Source organism: Phytophthora sojae (assembly GCF_000149755.1).
Source record: "Phytophthora sojae unplaced genomic scaffold PHYSOscaffold_6, whole genome shotgun sequence".
Lineage (NCBI taxonomy): Eukaryota > Oomycota > Peronosporomycetes > Peronosporales > Peronosporaceae > Phytophthora > Phytophthora sojae.
This window is the reverse complement of record NW_009258120.1, coordinates 721,065-735,368: the sequence shown is the minus strand read 5'-3', so window position 1 is coordinate 735,368 and position 14,304 is coordinate 721,065. Positions and strand designations below refer to the sequence as shown.

Sequence of the window (14,304 nt, the reverse complement as noted above, 5' to 3'; positions counted from 1 at the left end):
TTCTTGACACGGTTAGATCAATCGCTTTGACCTCGAGACACTCGCGGCCAATCGCGGTGGGTAGAAGTTCATCCCATGACTCAATAATTTCAGCCCCACCCAACTCAGCGAGTAGCCGCAGCGACTTGTACGAAGCCACCGGGACGCACAGAGGAGCTCCTGGGGCTGAGGCTGATGCATCTAGCGCTTGTGAGCTGATCTCGCCGTGGACAAAAATTACTGGAGCCGATGAGCTTGCAACAACGTCACTCAATTCGAGATCCCCAGCAAGGGCCACTACACCACCTTCGATCACTATCGTGGGCGGGGAACTTCGACTCTGTAAGCTTCGACGAAGTGAAGAGTTTGCGATCGGGAGCAACACGCCTCCAAGAACCTGAGAGCTAGTAGCTGACGTGACTCCTCCAAGCAGAACGTGCGTTGTGACGAGATCTTCAAGTGCGAGATCTTCATCACCGCAAAATTCAATGGGGTCTAGCATGGAGACCGCTTGTACCGCCAACGATGACGCGGTTAACCCCTCGCTGCTGTTTCATGGGGGGACAATAGATTGAATTCGTTACATCGTCAGCATTTATCCACAACGAGTTCCATTGCAGGTACAAGAAACTCACTTTGTGGACACAAGTTGACCCAAAGCTGCAAGCTGATGAGGCCATGTCTTCTCCTGAAAGGATGGGATTGCTTCATCTGTCGACACCCGCATGAGCTTGGCCGTCTACAGCAACCAACAAAGTTCAAATAGCCTTAGTGATCGCACCATACAGAAAACAACAACATATTTTTCAAAGCCACTGACGCTAAGACAAGTCTTCTCGATTGAAGATAAAGCCTGCTGGATGATATCACTGTGCAAATCAGAGCAATACACCAATGTAATTCAGAGACCGTGACTTCAAGTGAAATGCAAAGCAAAAAAACCCTTACACTGGCAGGCCTTGGTGTCGCAGCTTCATCACAGCTTCCGCTAATACACCACACAGGTTCAACATTGTCGTACAGCCCTGCGCCCCCGCCAAAACATCTTAAGAGTCGAGCCAAATCTTATCAGCTCAAAGGCGAGCCTCGTACCGTGCCGAATGATCTTTGCTGCTCGTCCAAAGCTTGCTGCAAGATAGCAGTGCCCGCGTTTTGGCTCTGCACCGCGCTCGCCACCGTGTACGCGTCCGCCGAAAACAGCGTCTGCTCCAGCTCGTCTGCATGGAAAACACTCAGTGGCTTATTATTTATCAAGAATGACCCTCCGCTTACCCGTGACTTGCTTGCGTAGCTTGTTGGGACCGTAAAGCGACCGAACCGCGCGCGCCACTCCCGCTACAGCCTGCAGCAGCACCATGCTCTCCTCCATCGTGTCTAGCGTGTCAACAGTCGCGAACAACTTGGTATCTTTTTCTAAAAGGCAAAAAGGTTTTTTGCCATGGGATACCAATATCGTGCCAGTCCTGACAATTACTTCAGGAAGTATAATAATAACAGTAGTTCCCAGTCGACGTGGAGGACAGCACCACACATATTTTAAGTTATTTGCTGCTTGATAGCTGACCTTGACTGGTTGGTACCGTGTTAGACGAATTCTGTGTCAAACAAGTTGTAAGAATACTATTTTAAGCAAATTTTAAAATAAGTTAAATGTAGCATTATTATCACCCATACTATATATCTCAAATCAAATTGGCCCCTTAAAATATCTAAGTATCAGCAGCCAAGTCACGACGAGGTCATGACCCGACGCATAGTAATCATTATGTATCTAGCTTGACGGTCGGATTTGGTTCTTGGTCTGGCGAACTCGATGTAGGCGAACCACTATGTTTTTACTTTGTCTCCGTTTTGTTCATCACGGTCAAAGTCGCACCTATCCGGGAATCGAGTTTTTTTTATCGAAAAGGAATAAACGTAGACATAATACGAAATTATTTCAACGGAGACATTTTATTTAGCAAAATGAATCACACCTTCTAATAACCAAATTTATGCTTTTATCCAGTTGGTTAGCCTATTTCAATAATTTCGTGTAAAATAAAATGCGCGATTGGTTTAAATAAGATTATCAGTCACAAGCGTAAACGAGAGCGTCCGAAAATGTTCAAAATACATTTTCTGAATGGTGAGGTTGGAGACAAGAACATTATAATAAGGCATACGCCTAGCGACGGTATCCCGTACTACAATATCTTTTGTGCGATAAATAACCTCGACATGTAGAAGTGTTGATTAACCCTTACAGTACCGTCGGTCTCGAAGGGCGTATAGGTCTGTTGAGACCTATATTCTCACTTTTTCTTGAATACGATTGGCCAATATTCTCGTGCAATGGTTGCGGTTAGCAGGGTAAGCAGCATAGAGGTCCCATTTAGATCCGTACCGAGCACGTCGATGCTCTGAACAAACTCGTACAATTCCAAACTGTTGTTATTTTTGCAGCTTGTTTCTGAATAGTTTACAATATTTTTGTGTTCGTGATAAACGGTGCTTCCTCGCACGCCACACGGGCCACCACACACGATCTCCATGAGCGTCACTGCTAGGGTCCACCGCGCCAAAAACCCACGCGTCTCGGTGGTTACCAGCACGAGGCCCTTGTCCGGCACGGCGCACTGGTGCTCAACCTGGATGTAGTCTATACAATCGGAGAACGTTTCAGAGGTTGTACTCGAGCGGTGGCCCTCCGTGCCACGCACTCTCCCGAAGCCGCCAAGATGCGACGCACCTGGCCGTAAGACAGCCGAGTCCGATGGCGCCAAACTGCTGAAGGAGGAGGCCGTGGCCTACTTGAACGCGGACTTGCTAGTTGGTCTTCTCGTGGGCGCAAGCCGATCCATCATTGACAACTTCGTGTAGGATACGACCAGTCTGTTGCCGGCAAACGCGTTCCACGGCCACAACAGCTACCAGTACCTGGGCGTTATCTGCGTTCGGACTGACCTACGTGTCCTACGGGACTTACCACAGCAACATGGACAGACTGCACTACATGGAGACGCAGCGGGCCGCACTACAAGTCCCGCTTCAGTATGGTCCAGTAAGTGGTGGGTCGTGCTCGCCATGCATTTCGCCAACGACGACGTCATCCCCTTGGACGACTTTTTCTCGTACGCGCTCGTCATGCTCATCATGCTTGGCGGGAGCAGCGTCTGGTGACATCGATAATTTCGGCGCAAATGCGGATGCATTCCGAGCCACGCACTTAGAGCTGCAAACCAGCACAGTTGCGCCAGCGCTGAGCGCCTGAAACTAAATTATGGTCCAGGTCGAGCGGCAATTGATCTCAAGCGACGAGCCCCACCGTCCGTGGTAGAAGCACTTGATCTACGGGGCGAAGCGATCTCGGCATTGCGGACGGTCTCGCCTACTCGGCACGATTCAGACTCACGTCGACGACATGGTCAACTTGGCAACTGATGGTTAGATATTTGCCCGCTTCAATCGCAGCTCTGGTTGCCATGCAAGTTTTGAAGAACGTCAAAGCTGTTTAATTTTGCAGCTTCTTTACATTTTACTTATCAAGTTACCTATTTTTTATGGCCAACATCTTCAAGATCAACAACCTCTTTCTCGTGTTTCATTATTGAAGTAGAATGTTGAGCCGCCTTTAGAAGTGGTATGCCGTCGCACAGCTACCTAAACGCATAATCGTCACATAAACTAAAGCATGAGATTCGACTCAATTGTGCTAACGCTTCTGTAGCGTGTGCTGATGACCTTCGTTCCGTACGAATGCTAATCAAGCAAACATACAGCATGAAATCGTAAGCGATACAAGAAACTTTAAAGTGACGCATAGACAAACACTGAAAGCAACGCATGCATTATCATTTTACAGTCTGCGACGAAGATTTCGGTCTTTGCAAGCCGTCTTGGTCATTTGTGCCAGCCTAAACTCGATCTTCTTGCTCAAGGGCAATGTGAGGAATGGCACAGTCGAATTCTTCCAATCTACAAACGCTGTTTTCCCGGACTGGTCCGTATTTATGATGTGATCAATCTCGAACAACTGAATCCGTTCCGAAGCAGGTGCGGTACTCTTCGATTCTTGCACAGAGACCTCAGTGCCGTTTTTCCCAATGCCGCTCTTGAGGAGGGTTGCTGTCGTTATCTTCTTCCTGACACCGCTCACGTAGGACTGTTGTAATCACCATCTCCAGCTCTTCCGTGGTCGTTGCCTTGCTCACAGCAAACAAAACAATCGCACGGGCGACGCAATCATTCACGCGTAGCCCTTTTAGGTGGCCTTTGAAGAGTCTTTCACAGAGCGGACGCGAATCATGGCGGCTCACTATCATTTAGGGAGGTTGCTGAGCGCAAATTTAGGTATGGTGGTAGTGAGTTCATTCTTCCGCGACAAAAATGAAACCTCTGTGGACTTCAACTTGTGTTTCTCTCAATATATATATATATATATATATATATATCATCGTCCTAGCAACAGAAACTGGGTGCTGCTTTCGCCACAGACTACCCCGTGTCATGAGAGGAAGTGGCGCTATCTTCACATGAACCTCGGCACGTTAGTGTTTCTACATATTTTTCAGCTATGAGCAGCCGGCAAAGTTAGGCTTGGCCTTCTCGTGATCTCGCACGTGCAACTTGCCGAAAGATGGCGAGCATACGGTATTGGAACGGTCCTCCAGCCGTTTATACATCAACAGCAACAGCCAACGGCGTTTTGCTGTTGAAAAGACGGCGACAACGGCAAACAGGTTGCCGTTTCTACAAATTCCTGGAAGTTGCTTGCTCTCGGGTGGAGAAGCGAGGAAAATCAGTCCAAACGTGCGCTTCCCACCGCCTAACATATACATCGAGCAAGCTGAACGCCTTCACCACCGAGCACACGAACCTGCATTTGACCTGCTTGCTGGGGTATAACTACGATTGAAGTGTGTCGTGGGTGGTGGTACTAATTTGTATATGTCTATGTAGGATGGCTACATCAGCAATCTGCATGGCCTGCACCTCAATCGCAGTCATATCGCAATACCCCCTTTAGCCTGGTGTCGCTGGGCTCACACCTGCACGGCTGCGTTGTCGTCAACGAGTTGATCTGTGACGTGATGCAAGTGGACGCCATCTCGCTGTCGCTGCCTGCGACTACGGCTGAACTGGGCAACGCATGTGACTGGGCTCTGGTGAAACTCAGCAGGATGGCTACATTCACATTTTCGTGGACGTGCTGGTCTCGGGTAGTGGATTGAGTTAGTCCTGCTGCCTGCGCTATGATTACAATTAAAGTTGCTCTTGTGGCTACTACGACAGTACTGTTACTGAGTGAGCGCATGGCGGTGGAAGTGGCCTGCATCTACACCGAGACAGCTTCGGGCCTTCATTGCTGTCATCGTTGACTTGTTGGCAAGCGCACGGGCAGTGACGCATGGGTAGTATGAGCTATCGGGGCTGGTCCCTGTATATGCATTGCTACTTGGGGATAACCGCTTGAGCTGACCGCTTGCGGCTATGCGTAGCGGTTAGACCTTAGTGCCAAGTTGTTCGTGAGTTGGTCAATATCGAGACGATGTCTCCCGCGAGGGTCTCGCGCGCGTAACCCAATGGCGTCACTACCAAGCCCAAAAAACACAATAGGCTACTGCCGTAACGAGAGTGGATATCAAGCCAGTATTACCATTGGTGTTGGTATTTTGGTGCTCCGGCATGGCTACAGCTACATTGCGGTGGATCCGTACGTTGGGCGTTCGTGATGCAAAATATACGCCGTACTTATGGGAATGTATTCGGTATTTGCTGGACATATGTTACACTGTTGAGGCAGCTCAGCCAACCAGAAAATGGTCAGCGGTTGCATGGGCTGCTCATTTCTGCATTGACTTTCTCCTGGAGCAAGTTTACAGCTCAAGAACACATACTCTGCGCAAGAGCGAAAATGGAGATTTCGGAGCTGTTGTGTGGGATGGAATGGGAAGCAACCGAGTGGGAAAATATCACCGATCCGGACGAGGGAGAAGGGGAGCAGATCGCACCAAGTGAGATAGCCCAGCAGTACATTCAGTGGCTGACCAGCGAGAGCAGATTGCACCTGTTGAAGCCCAAAAAGATTGAGCGAGCCTACACCAAGCATGCTGAAAAGGGCTTATTTGGTCTATTTGTGAGCACCAGACTGAAGAAGGCGTGGCGTATCTGGACAAACGCTGTCTTGGTGGCGAAAGGGGAAACTCCAATTACCGCAGAGGAGCTGGATGCGTTCATTGGACTCGAGCTGGCTATGAGCCTGGTACCCATAACCGATATGAAGGAACTGTGGTCTGACAAGAAATTTGAAGGCCATCACGATTTCAAAGCGACAATGAGCCGAACACTGTTCCAAACTATCCGTGGGTCGCTCCAAATCCACCCTCCTCTTGATGCAACCGAGACCGAGGATACAGCTTCATCTTCGGACAAGGACCCAAGTTGTGCTGATCCAGGAGTAGAAGCTACAGATGGCGATGCTACAGAGGCGAACGCAAGAGTCGGACCTGGAGATAACTCGGCCTCAGCACCTATTGCACCGGAGAACGCAGCTCTAGTGGAATCGGAGGCTGACCGACTTGCTCGTCAGGATCCGCTATGGCACAGCCGCCACTTACTAGAGCACTTCCAGCGCAAGTTTGCAGCAACAGCAGTTCCGTTTGGTGTGAGCAGTCTAGACGAAAACGGTGTGCGAACCAAGGCTCGGAGTGCAGCGAAGTCTTTCATGCCACTGAAGCCAGACAAGTTTGCGATTCGATTCTACGCTGTAGTGGGCTGGGGCTCTCTGTATGTACACATCCTATGGGACAATGGATCAGGAAATAAGCTGCCGACTACGCCCGCGCAGCGGTACACTCGACTTTTCCCAAGAATGCGAACTCCGTTGGACAATACGCTGCGTCGGGCGGATGTTCGGATTAAGTCGGATGCTGCCGGTGCACTGTGGATGGCTATGATAGCCCATCAAACAAAACGCTTTCCAGCTCCATCGCAGAGGCGCTTGCTTGTGTGCGACAATTTTTATACACGGCATGATCTCGCCAATGCCGTTCTTGCGTTGACGGATGGAGAAGTCCGCATGCTTGGCGCAGTCCGGCGAGACTGGGCTGGTCGCTTAAACAAAGCGGCCGTGGCGGACTCTATTTCGCGTCTCAAGTCGGCAGCGCGAGGAACATGGGAGTTAATCGGAGCGGTGGATAGCGTTGATGACACCAAGAAAGCAAGAGCCGATCATAAACGAGCTCAATACAAGCTCCCTCGACACCTACGGGCCGCATTTACACCCCGCGTGACGTTCGTAGCGTGTGCTGGATTCATTGTGTTCAAGGATAAAAAGCCGGTGGTGTTTTATACCAATGATTTGGCACAGACGCCTTCTGCTCGCGTTTTGAATGGAACCAACCCGGAAGCTATTGCTTGTTGCCATGGATTGTACCCGATGCGGAGATGGACCGGTACCGAAGTGATGCATCGGACTACATTTTTGGTTCCTACAGTTGTAGCGGCCTACAACCTGGCGATGAACGGCGTTGATCGTGTTGATCAGCTCCGGTCAACAAACTCGCACGACGAAAAGAGGTTAGACTATCGATGAGCCTACTCACTTGGGCTTTGGATATGTCAATCATCAACGCCTTTGCGCTGCTGAAGCAGGTTGCCCCAGAGGCGGCAGACACACCCAAAACCCTTCGTGAGTTCAAGCGGAGGGTATGTGAATCTCTCACAGAACCATACCGCCGTTCGCGAGAACGGAAACGCGCTTCATCAAAACGGCCAAGATGCGATTCGCCTTCCAACATGCTGGTCGAAGGTCCGGCACTTCATGCTTTGACTCCGAACAGCCATGAGAATTCAAGCGGCAAGTTGACATTCTACTTGTGTAGTTTGCGGGGAATTCAGTCCAAGTCTTCATACGGATGTACGAAGTGCCAGCGAGGTTACCACGTTGCTTGCTTCTGCGTCATGCACTACAAAGATGCGTTTCAAGCCTCTACCGATAGTGTCGCGCACGCCTTGGAGGCCATTCGCAGTGCCGAAAATGAAAACGCGCCCTTCAAAACGCGTAGACGTCAGAACAAGTCCATCACATCGTTATCCAACCTGGAGCTGCCGACTCAAGAACATTGAAGCCTAGACTATCGAGGAGCGGACAGTTTGACCGTGCCACAGAGTACCAACTCCTTACCTGTTTGAAATGGCGGCAAGGTCATAGCAATCGTCTAATTTGAATTGTATATTTTGAAGTTTAGATGCAGAATTCTGGAACACTGCATTTATCGATCGCGTGTTTTACAGGGCAAAGCGTTGGGCTCGAACGAACCGCTGCACTTGCGAATGGAGCTCAGTGTACAATCTCGCTAAATGCAAACCAGAATTAGTTTCGTTTAGCAGCTCGATCACGATTTCCGCAACTTCTTGGAGCGTAAAGGTGTCGTTCTCGACCCAGTGCAATCGGCAACAACGGAAAACGATATTGGGAGTTTCCGATTCCTGCTCTGACAACGTGATATTAATTTTAGACAGTAGTGTAAACCATAACAACACAGAAAACTTACCGGGTTCACTGCGAGATAGTCTGCAATACGGGCTTGTAGACGTTCGTTGGCGACCCGTTGGAGGTTTTGACGAAGATCGATAGGGTTCCCGGTCTCGGTGAAGTTGAAAAGTAATGCATTCGCGTTGGTTACCTGTCGGGAGACGTAGCTCTCTTGATCGGCGATAAAGCGGATTTCGTGGGCTCTTTCTTCACGTAGCAGCCAAAGCGTCATAGCGAATCCGTGCACGATGTCCTCCTGAGCCGGCGCGGTGGTCACTCTGTTTTCACAACGACGAAGCTGGCGCGCAAGCTGTTGGTGTAGTTGGAGTAGCTGGTTGAGGCGGGTTTCGACACCGTTGAGTAGAAGCATCTTCTCGCGGTGGTGGGAGGTAATTAGGCCTGTAATCCGGATGTCCTTGAGGCGATTAGTCTCTCTGAGGTCAGCGATGGTGGCGTCTCTAGTGACTATAGTAGCGTCTCGGGCCACGATAGTGTTCTCGCAGGCTTGAAGATCATCCCGAAGACGCTGGTTTTCAGCTTGGAGTTCCTCAATCGTCGGCATGAAGGGCTAGCCTCTGTGAGGAGGTCTGAGGGGCAAAGCGAGCGGTATAGATAAGAAGTCGGAGGGGGCACAGCGTCGAGCGAGAGAATTTTGATGAGTGGTGAGCATGTACCGAGACAAATATCACTTTGGAGGGGGCAATTTACAGCCAATAAGAGAACGACAACGCATTGAGCGGCGTAATATTTGGCGGCATGATTACTCTCACGTTTGCACTGTTGTTTGCTACACTGCGGATTTTACCTTCGGCTTGTATGCCTTGCTCAAAAATGGGGAAGGTTTCATTTTTGGGTATGGATGCGACAACCGCATGTGCCCAGTTCATATGTGTCTCGTGTTTTTGTATGTGGCTCCTACAAATTGTATGTGGAATACATTTTACAAGACGACGCTTACAACTCGCAAATGAACAGCCTGATTGCATCATTGCGCCACGGATATTACGTCCGCTTCCCGTGACAGTGCGAAAACCGTATTGCTCCTATTGCTTTTTCTGATTCATTCTCAAACTTGCAAAGCCATCCACACTACAACCTGCCCGCACGCCGCCTACCGGCACCAACAAGAGCCCAGTGGCCGATACCGTACGAAGCAGCAAGAGCGTCGGGCGCGCACCACCCCACGTGACGTCGTACGCCAGCAACCAGGAGCCCGCGGCCACTGCCGCCACCTTGCAGGCGAACGCATTGACGAAATTGTGGCGGCCTCCACGACAGAGAGCGCCACCAGAGCGCTGCGATCGATACAACTAGAAAGCAGCGACTGCCCGAAGAGCCCCCACTTCAAACGTAGGCATGGCCAAGGCCTGCGAGACACAGGCTGTCTCACAAACCAACGTGGCCACGATAGGATTCGTCCATCAGAACCCAAGCCAGCCACAGGCCACTAAGAACGCTGCACGGATCCACCGCAATGTAGCTGTAGCCATGCCGGAGCACCAAAATACCAACACCAATGGTAATACTGGCTTGATATCCACTCTCGTTACGGCAGTAGCCTATTGTGTTTTTTGGGCTTGGTGGTGACGCCATTGGGTTACGCGCGCGAGACCCTCGCGGGAGACATCGTCTCGATATTGACCAACTCACGAACAACTTGGCACTAAGGTCTAACCGCTACGCATAGCCGCAAGCGGTCAGCTCAAGCGGTTATCCCCAAGTAGCAATGCATATACAGGGACCAGCCCCGATAGCTCATACTACCCATGCGTCACTGCCCGTGCGCTTGCCAACAAGTCAACGATGACAGCAATGAAGGCCCGAAGCTGTCTCGGTGTAGATGCAGGCCACTTCCACCGCCATGCGCTCACTCAGTAACAGTACTGTCGTAGTAGCCACAAGAGCAACTTTAATTGTAATCATAGCGCAGGCAGCAGGACTAACTCAATCCACTACCCGAGACCAGCACGTCCACGAAAATGTGAATGTAGCCATCCTGCTGAGTTTCACCAGAGCCCAGTCACATGCGTTGCCCAGTTCAGCCGTAGTCGCAGGCAGCGACAGCGAGTGAAGGGAGCACTCGTTGATCCTGCACGGGTTGCTCCTTGTAGTGGTGCCTCGCACCTGGTGTATTGCAGAATGAGTTAAATTGGATGATGCTAGGATGTCTGTGCTAGGCTAATATGCATCGGTAGTTTCGTGTTGTGTAGCTGGAGGGGTCATTGTGGTCGTCGCAGGCCGTTATCGTCGCCACTGCACTCATCGCAGGTGGCGCCAGCTCTTGCGATCTCCAACAGTCCTCCTCGACCAAGATGATCCGAGTCTACAGCTTCTCGTTGTGCGGGTTGATAAGCTTGATCATGGCCAGGTTGCGCCCGTGTAGGGTTGCGCCGAGGGGCTTCGTGAAAATGTCGGCCTTCATCTCAGTCGTAGGGCAATAGGTCACGCTGACCTCCTTCTTGCGAATGGCGTCGCGTATGAAGTGGAATTTTATGTTGATGTGCTTCATGCGTGCAGTCGTCACGTCGTTCTCCATGTTCTTGATCGCGCTCTGGTTGTCGATGTACAAGTCGATATTATCATCTTTGCCGTCCAGCTCAAGTTCATTCAGGAGCTGCTTCACCCACAAGCAGTCCTGCACTGCCGTCGCCCCAGCGATGTACTCAGCCTCGGCTGTAGAGAGGGCGACCGTAGATTGTTTCTTGCTGTACCACGAAATGGGCATGGCGTTGATGGTGAGCAGTCCTCCTGAAGTCGACTTTGCGTCCTTGCCCCCGGCCCAATCTGCATCGCTGAAGATGGCTGCCTCAATAGTGTATCGGGGTGCCTGCGGCCGGGGAAAGTGCAACCTCAACTCGTGCGAGCCGCGCAAGTAGAGCAGGATACGTTTGACTGCAGTCCAATGAGTCGACGTAGGCGTTGAGACGAAACGCGCCAGGAAGTTCACAGGCATCGTGATGTCTGGTCGAGTGCAGTTGCTAATCCATAGTAGTGACCCAATGGTCTCCCGCATGATGCTAGTGTCGTAGAAGGGCTCGCTGTCCTCTCCGTTCAGGTCCCGAGTTGACTCCATCGGCGTAGTCACGGGGCGGCTATTCTCCATGCCGAACTTTGCCAGCAAACCGTCAATATTGGCTGTCTGGTGGAGGTAGATGCCGCAGTCGCTCTGCTCAATGTTAATTCCCAAGCACTTCTTGGCTGGACCCATGTCCTTGATCTGAAATTGGTCGGCGAGCTTCTGCATCGTCCAGTCGGAATCGCCCTCACACTGGCTGACGACCACCACATCATCGACGTAGAGGCCCAGTACAGTTAGCTTGCCTTCATGCCAACGAAAATACAAGCACGGGTCGAGTTGGCTCCTCCTGAAGCCAAGTTCCAGTAAGTAGCGGTGTATAGTGTCGTTCCACAACTTGCCGCTCTGTTTAAGGCCGTAGAGACTCTTTCGCAGCAGTAGGCATTTGCCCTTGGGTAATTGGAGTCCGACAGGGGCGCGCATGTAGATGGGTCGATCGAGGTCTGCTCGCAGGTATGCGTTAGGAACGTTTCCTTGTCGAATGACGGCATACCACTGAGATGCGAGGGCCACAATGAACCGCAGGCTCGCGATCTTGAGCACGGGCGCAAAGGTCTCTGCGAAGTCAATGCCAAACTTTTGAGTGAAGCCGCGCGCTACCAGCCGCGCTTTGAACCGTTCCAATTCGCCTTTGTTGTCAAACTTGAGCTTGAACACCCATTTTGCACTTATCAGATTTCCATCAGTAGGAATGTCCACAATTTCCCAGGTAGCGTTCTTCGATATTGGTCGAAGCTCTTCTTCGATTGCCTGCCACCACTCCTGCCAATACGGGCTGTTCATTGCCTCCTCCACAGTTACTGGCTCCTTGATCCCGTCACGCTCTAGTAGTACCGCAAAGGCAGTACCCTCCTTGAGTACGATAGTGAGCAGGACAGATGCCGGAGTGGCGAACTCTTCGAGAAAAGATTGGGGCAGCCGAAAGTCATCGCGTGGTAGTGCTCGTGTACCTCGATTCAGGCCAAAGATGCGCTGGATGGCACGCGACGTAAGTTGATGCTGCTCTGCAGGGCTACCAGCCCGTGCTTCCTCACCATTAGCGTCATGTGGGGTGTTGGTTTCGTACTGTTGATCGCCAGCATCCTCCTCCTCGCCGCTATTGTCTGCGTCGACGGCGTCCATGTATCGCCCCACGGCTCGCGAGTCCAGACGGTCAACGTTCCGGATGTGTGTTGTAGAAATAACACGTTTGGTTCGCGGGATGAGAACACGGTACGCTTTCTTCTTGAAGTCGATGCCAATAACAACTCCTCTTTCAGCGCGCTTTTTCGCTGACGCTTCGTTGCATGAGCGATGTGGCTCGTACACTTCGAGCCGAATTTGAGGATATGCGAGACACTGGGTCGTTTTCCGGAGAGGGCCTCAATGGGAGACGCATGGTCGGCGTTCGCTCGAGTCGGCAGATAGTTGCGAATGTAGCTCGCATACAGAACAGCATCGCCCCAAAATCGCTGTGGCAATGCCGAGGCCCAGAGAATCGCTCGGGCGGAATCCATGACAGTCCGGTGAAAACGCTCTGCTTTTCCGTTTGATGATGACATGCCCGCCTCCGTTTCTTGGTGGAGAATACCCCGGCGGAGGAAGCGGCCGAGTCTGGTGCTGCCAAATTCACCACCACCGTCGGAGCGAATCATCTTCACCTTGGTGTCGTATTGTCGCTCAAATTCGCTAACAAAGTCCTCCAAATGCCCTTCCGCGTCGCTCTTTTTGCGGAGCAAGTAGACGCGATTGTAGTTCGTAGCGTGGTCTACAATGGTCAAAATGTGTTTGTGACCGAGCCGATCCGGGGTCATGTCCGTCTTCAGGTCAACGCACAAGGTAGCGCCCGGTTCGTCCGTTGGGGCAGATATAGAAGTATCCTGCTTGTTCTTCGCGCGTCGAGCTTGTTTCGCTTCAGCGCAGTTCATGCAGAAATCCACCTTCCGATTAGAGGCAACCATGCCTTCAACGAGGTTTTTGTCAATCATGCGTACCAGATCCTGGTAGTTCACGTGCCCCAGGTGTTCATGCCACTGCTGAAGCGTAGAGGTCGTCATTGCTGCGAAGGAGGCCGCACCTTGCTCAATTCCAACAGACCAAAGCCCAGTCGAGGCTGAATTACCCACTTCGGCAACAATCTTGCCCGTCTTGTTCGTAATTGTACACTGCTCCTCACCAAAGGTGCAGGTGTAGCCTCGAGCGGTGAGTTGAGCCACTGAAATCAGGTTGCGGTCAATACCTTTTGCGAAGTACACGTTTTCTAGCAGGACAGTACGAGGCACTCCTTCTGCCATCGTCGTGATGACAGTCTTTCCCTTCTCAGTAGCGGCGACAAGATCTCCATTCGCCACTCGCACCGACAGGAATGCTGGCTCTATCGCGGAAAGTTGGTCACGGTCGATGCAAAGGTGGTGAGTTGCTCCTGAATCCACTGTCCAAACATTTCCTCTCGTGGCAGAAGCGCCGCGCTCGGCACCGTCGGCAGCGACCCAGACATAGCCTTCATCATCAGAATCTCTGGATGTGTCGTCATCATCAGCAGCGGCTACGTTCGCACTTCCTCTGGTGGTTAGTTGTTTTGCCTGTTCCACGAGTGGACACGTGAAAATCTTGTGACCAGGCTTCCCGCACACATGGCAATGTATTTCACCACGATGACCAGCGGCGGCAAAGGCTTGGCCGTTATTTTGCTGCTGCGGACGTCGATCCGAGTTGTCGTTGTTGTTTCGCTGGTTACGCCAATGCTGATCAT

The 14,304-nt window shown here is 51.4% G+C and overlaps 3 protein-coding genes across 3 annotated transcripts; 2 read left to right on the top strand and 1 right to left on the bottom strand.

Moving 5' to 3' along the window:
* Positions 1–5,902: 5,902 nt before the first annotated feature.
* Positions 5,903–6,250, top strand: PHYSODRAFT_510804 (hypothetical protein; the record flags this gene model as incomplete). The annotated part of the gene is made up of 1 exon (XM_009532116.1): positions 5,903–6,250. A coding segment is annotated over one exon (348 nt), but the record flags the coding sequence as incomplete, so codon positions are not given.
* Positions 6,251–6,295: 45 nt separating this feature from the next.
* Positions 6,296–8,088, top strand: PHYSODRAFT_514376 (hypothetical protein; the record flags this gene model as incomplete). The annotated part of the gene is made up of 2 exons (XM_009532115.1): positions 6,296–7,090; positions 7,540–8,088. The coding sequence occupies 2 exons, from the start codon at positions 6,296–6,298 to the stop codon at positions 8,086–8,088; spliced, it is 1,344 nt and encodes a 447-aa protein (XP_009530410.1).
* Positions 8,089–8,357: 269 nt separating this feature from the next.
* PHYSODRAFT_334809 (hypothetical protein) lies at positions 8,358–9,059 on the bottom strand (the record flags this gene model as incomplete). The annotated part of the gene is made up of 2 exons (XM_009532114.1): positions 8,358–8,375; positions 8,517–9,059. 2 exons carry the CDS (start codon positions 9,057–9,059, stop codon positions 8,358–8,360), a joined length of 561 nt encoding a protein of 186 aa, XP_009530409.1.
* Between the last annotated feature and the right edge of the window lie 5,245 nt (positions 9,060–14,304).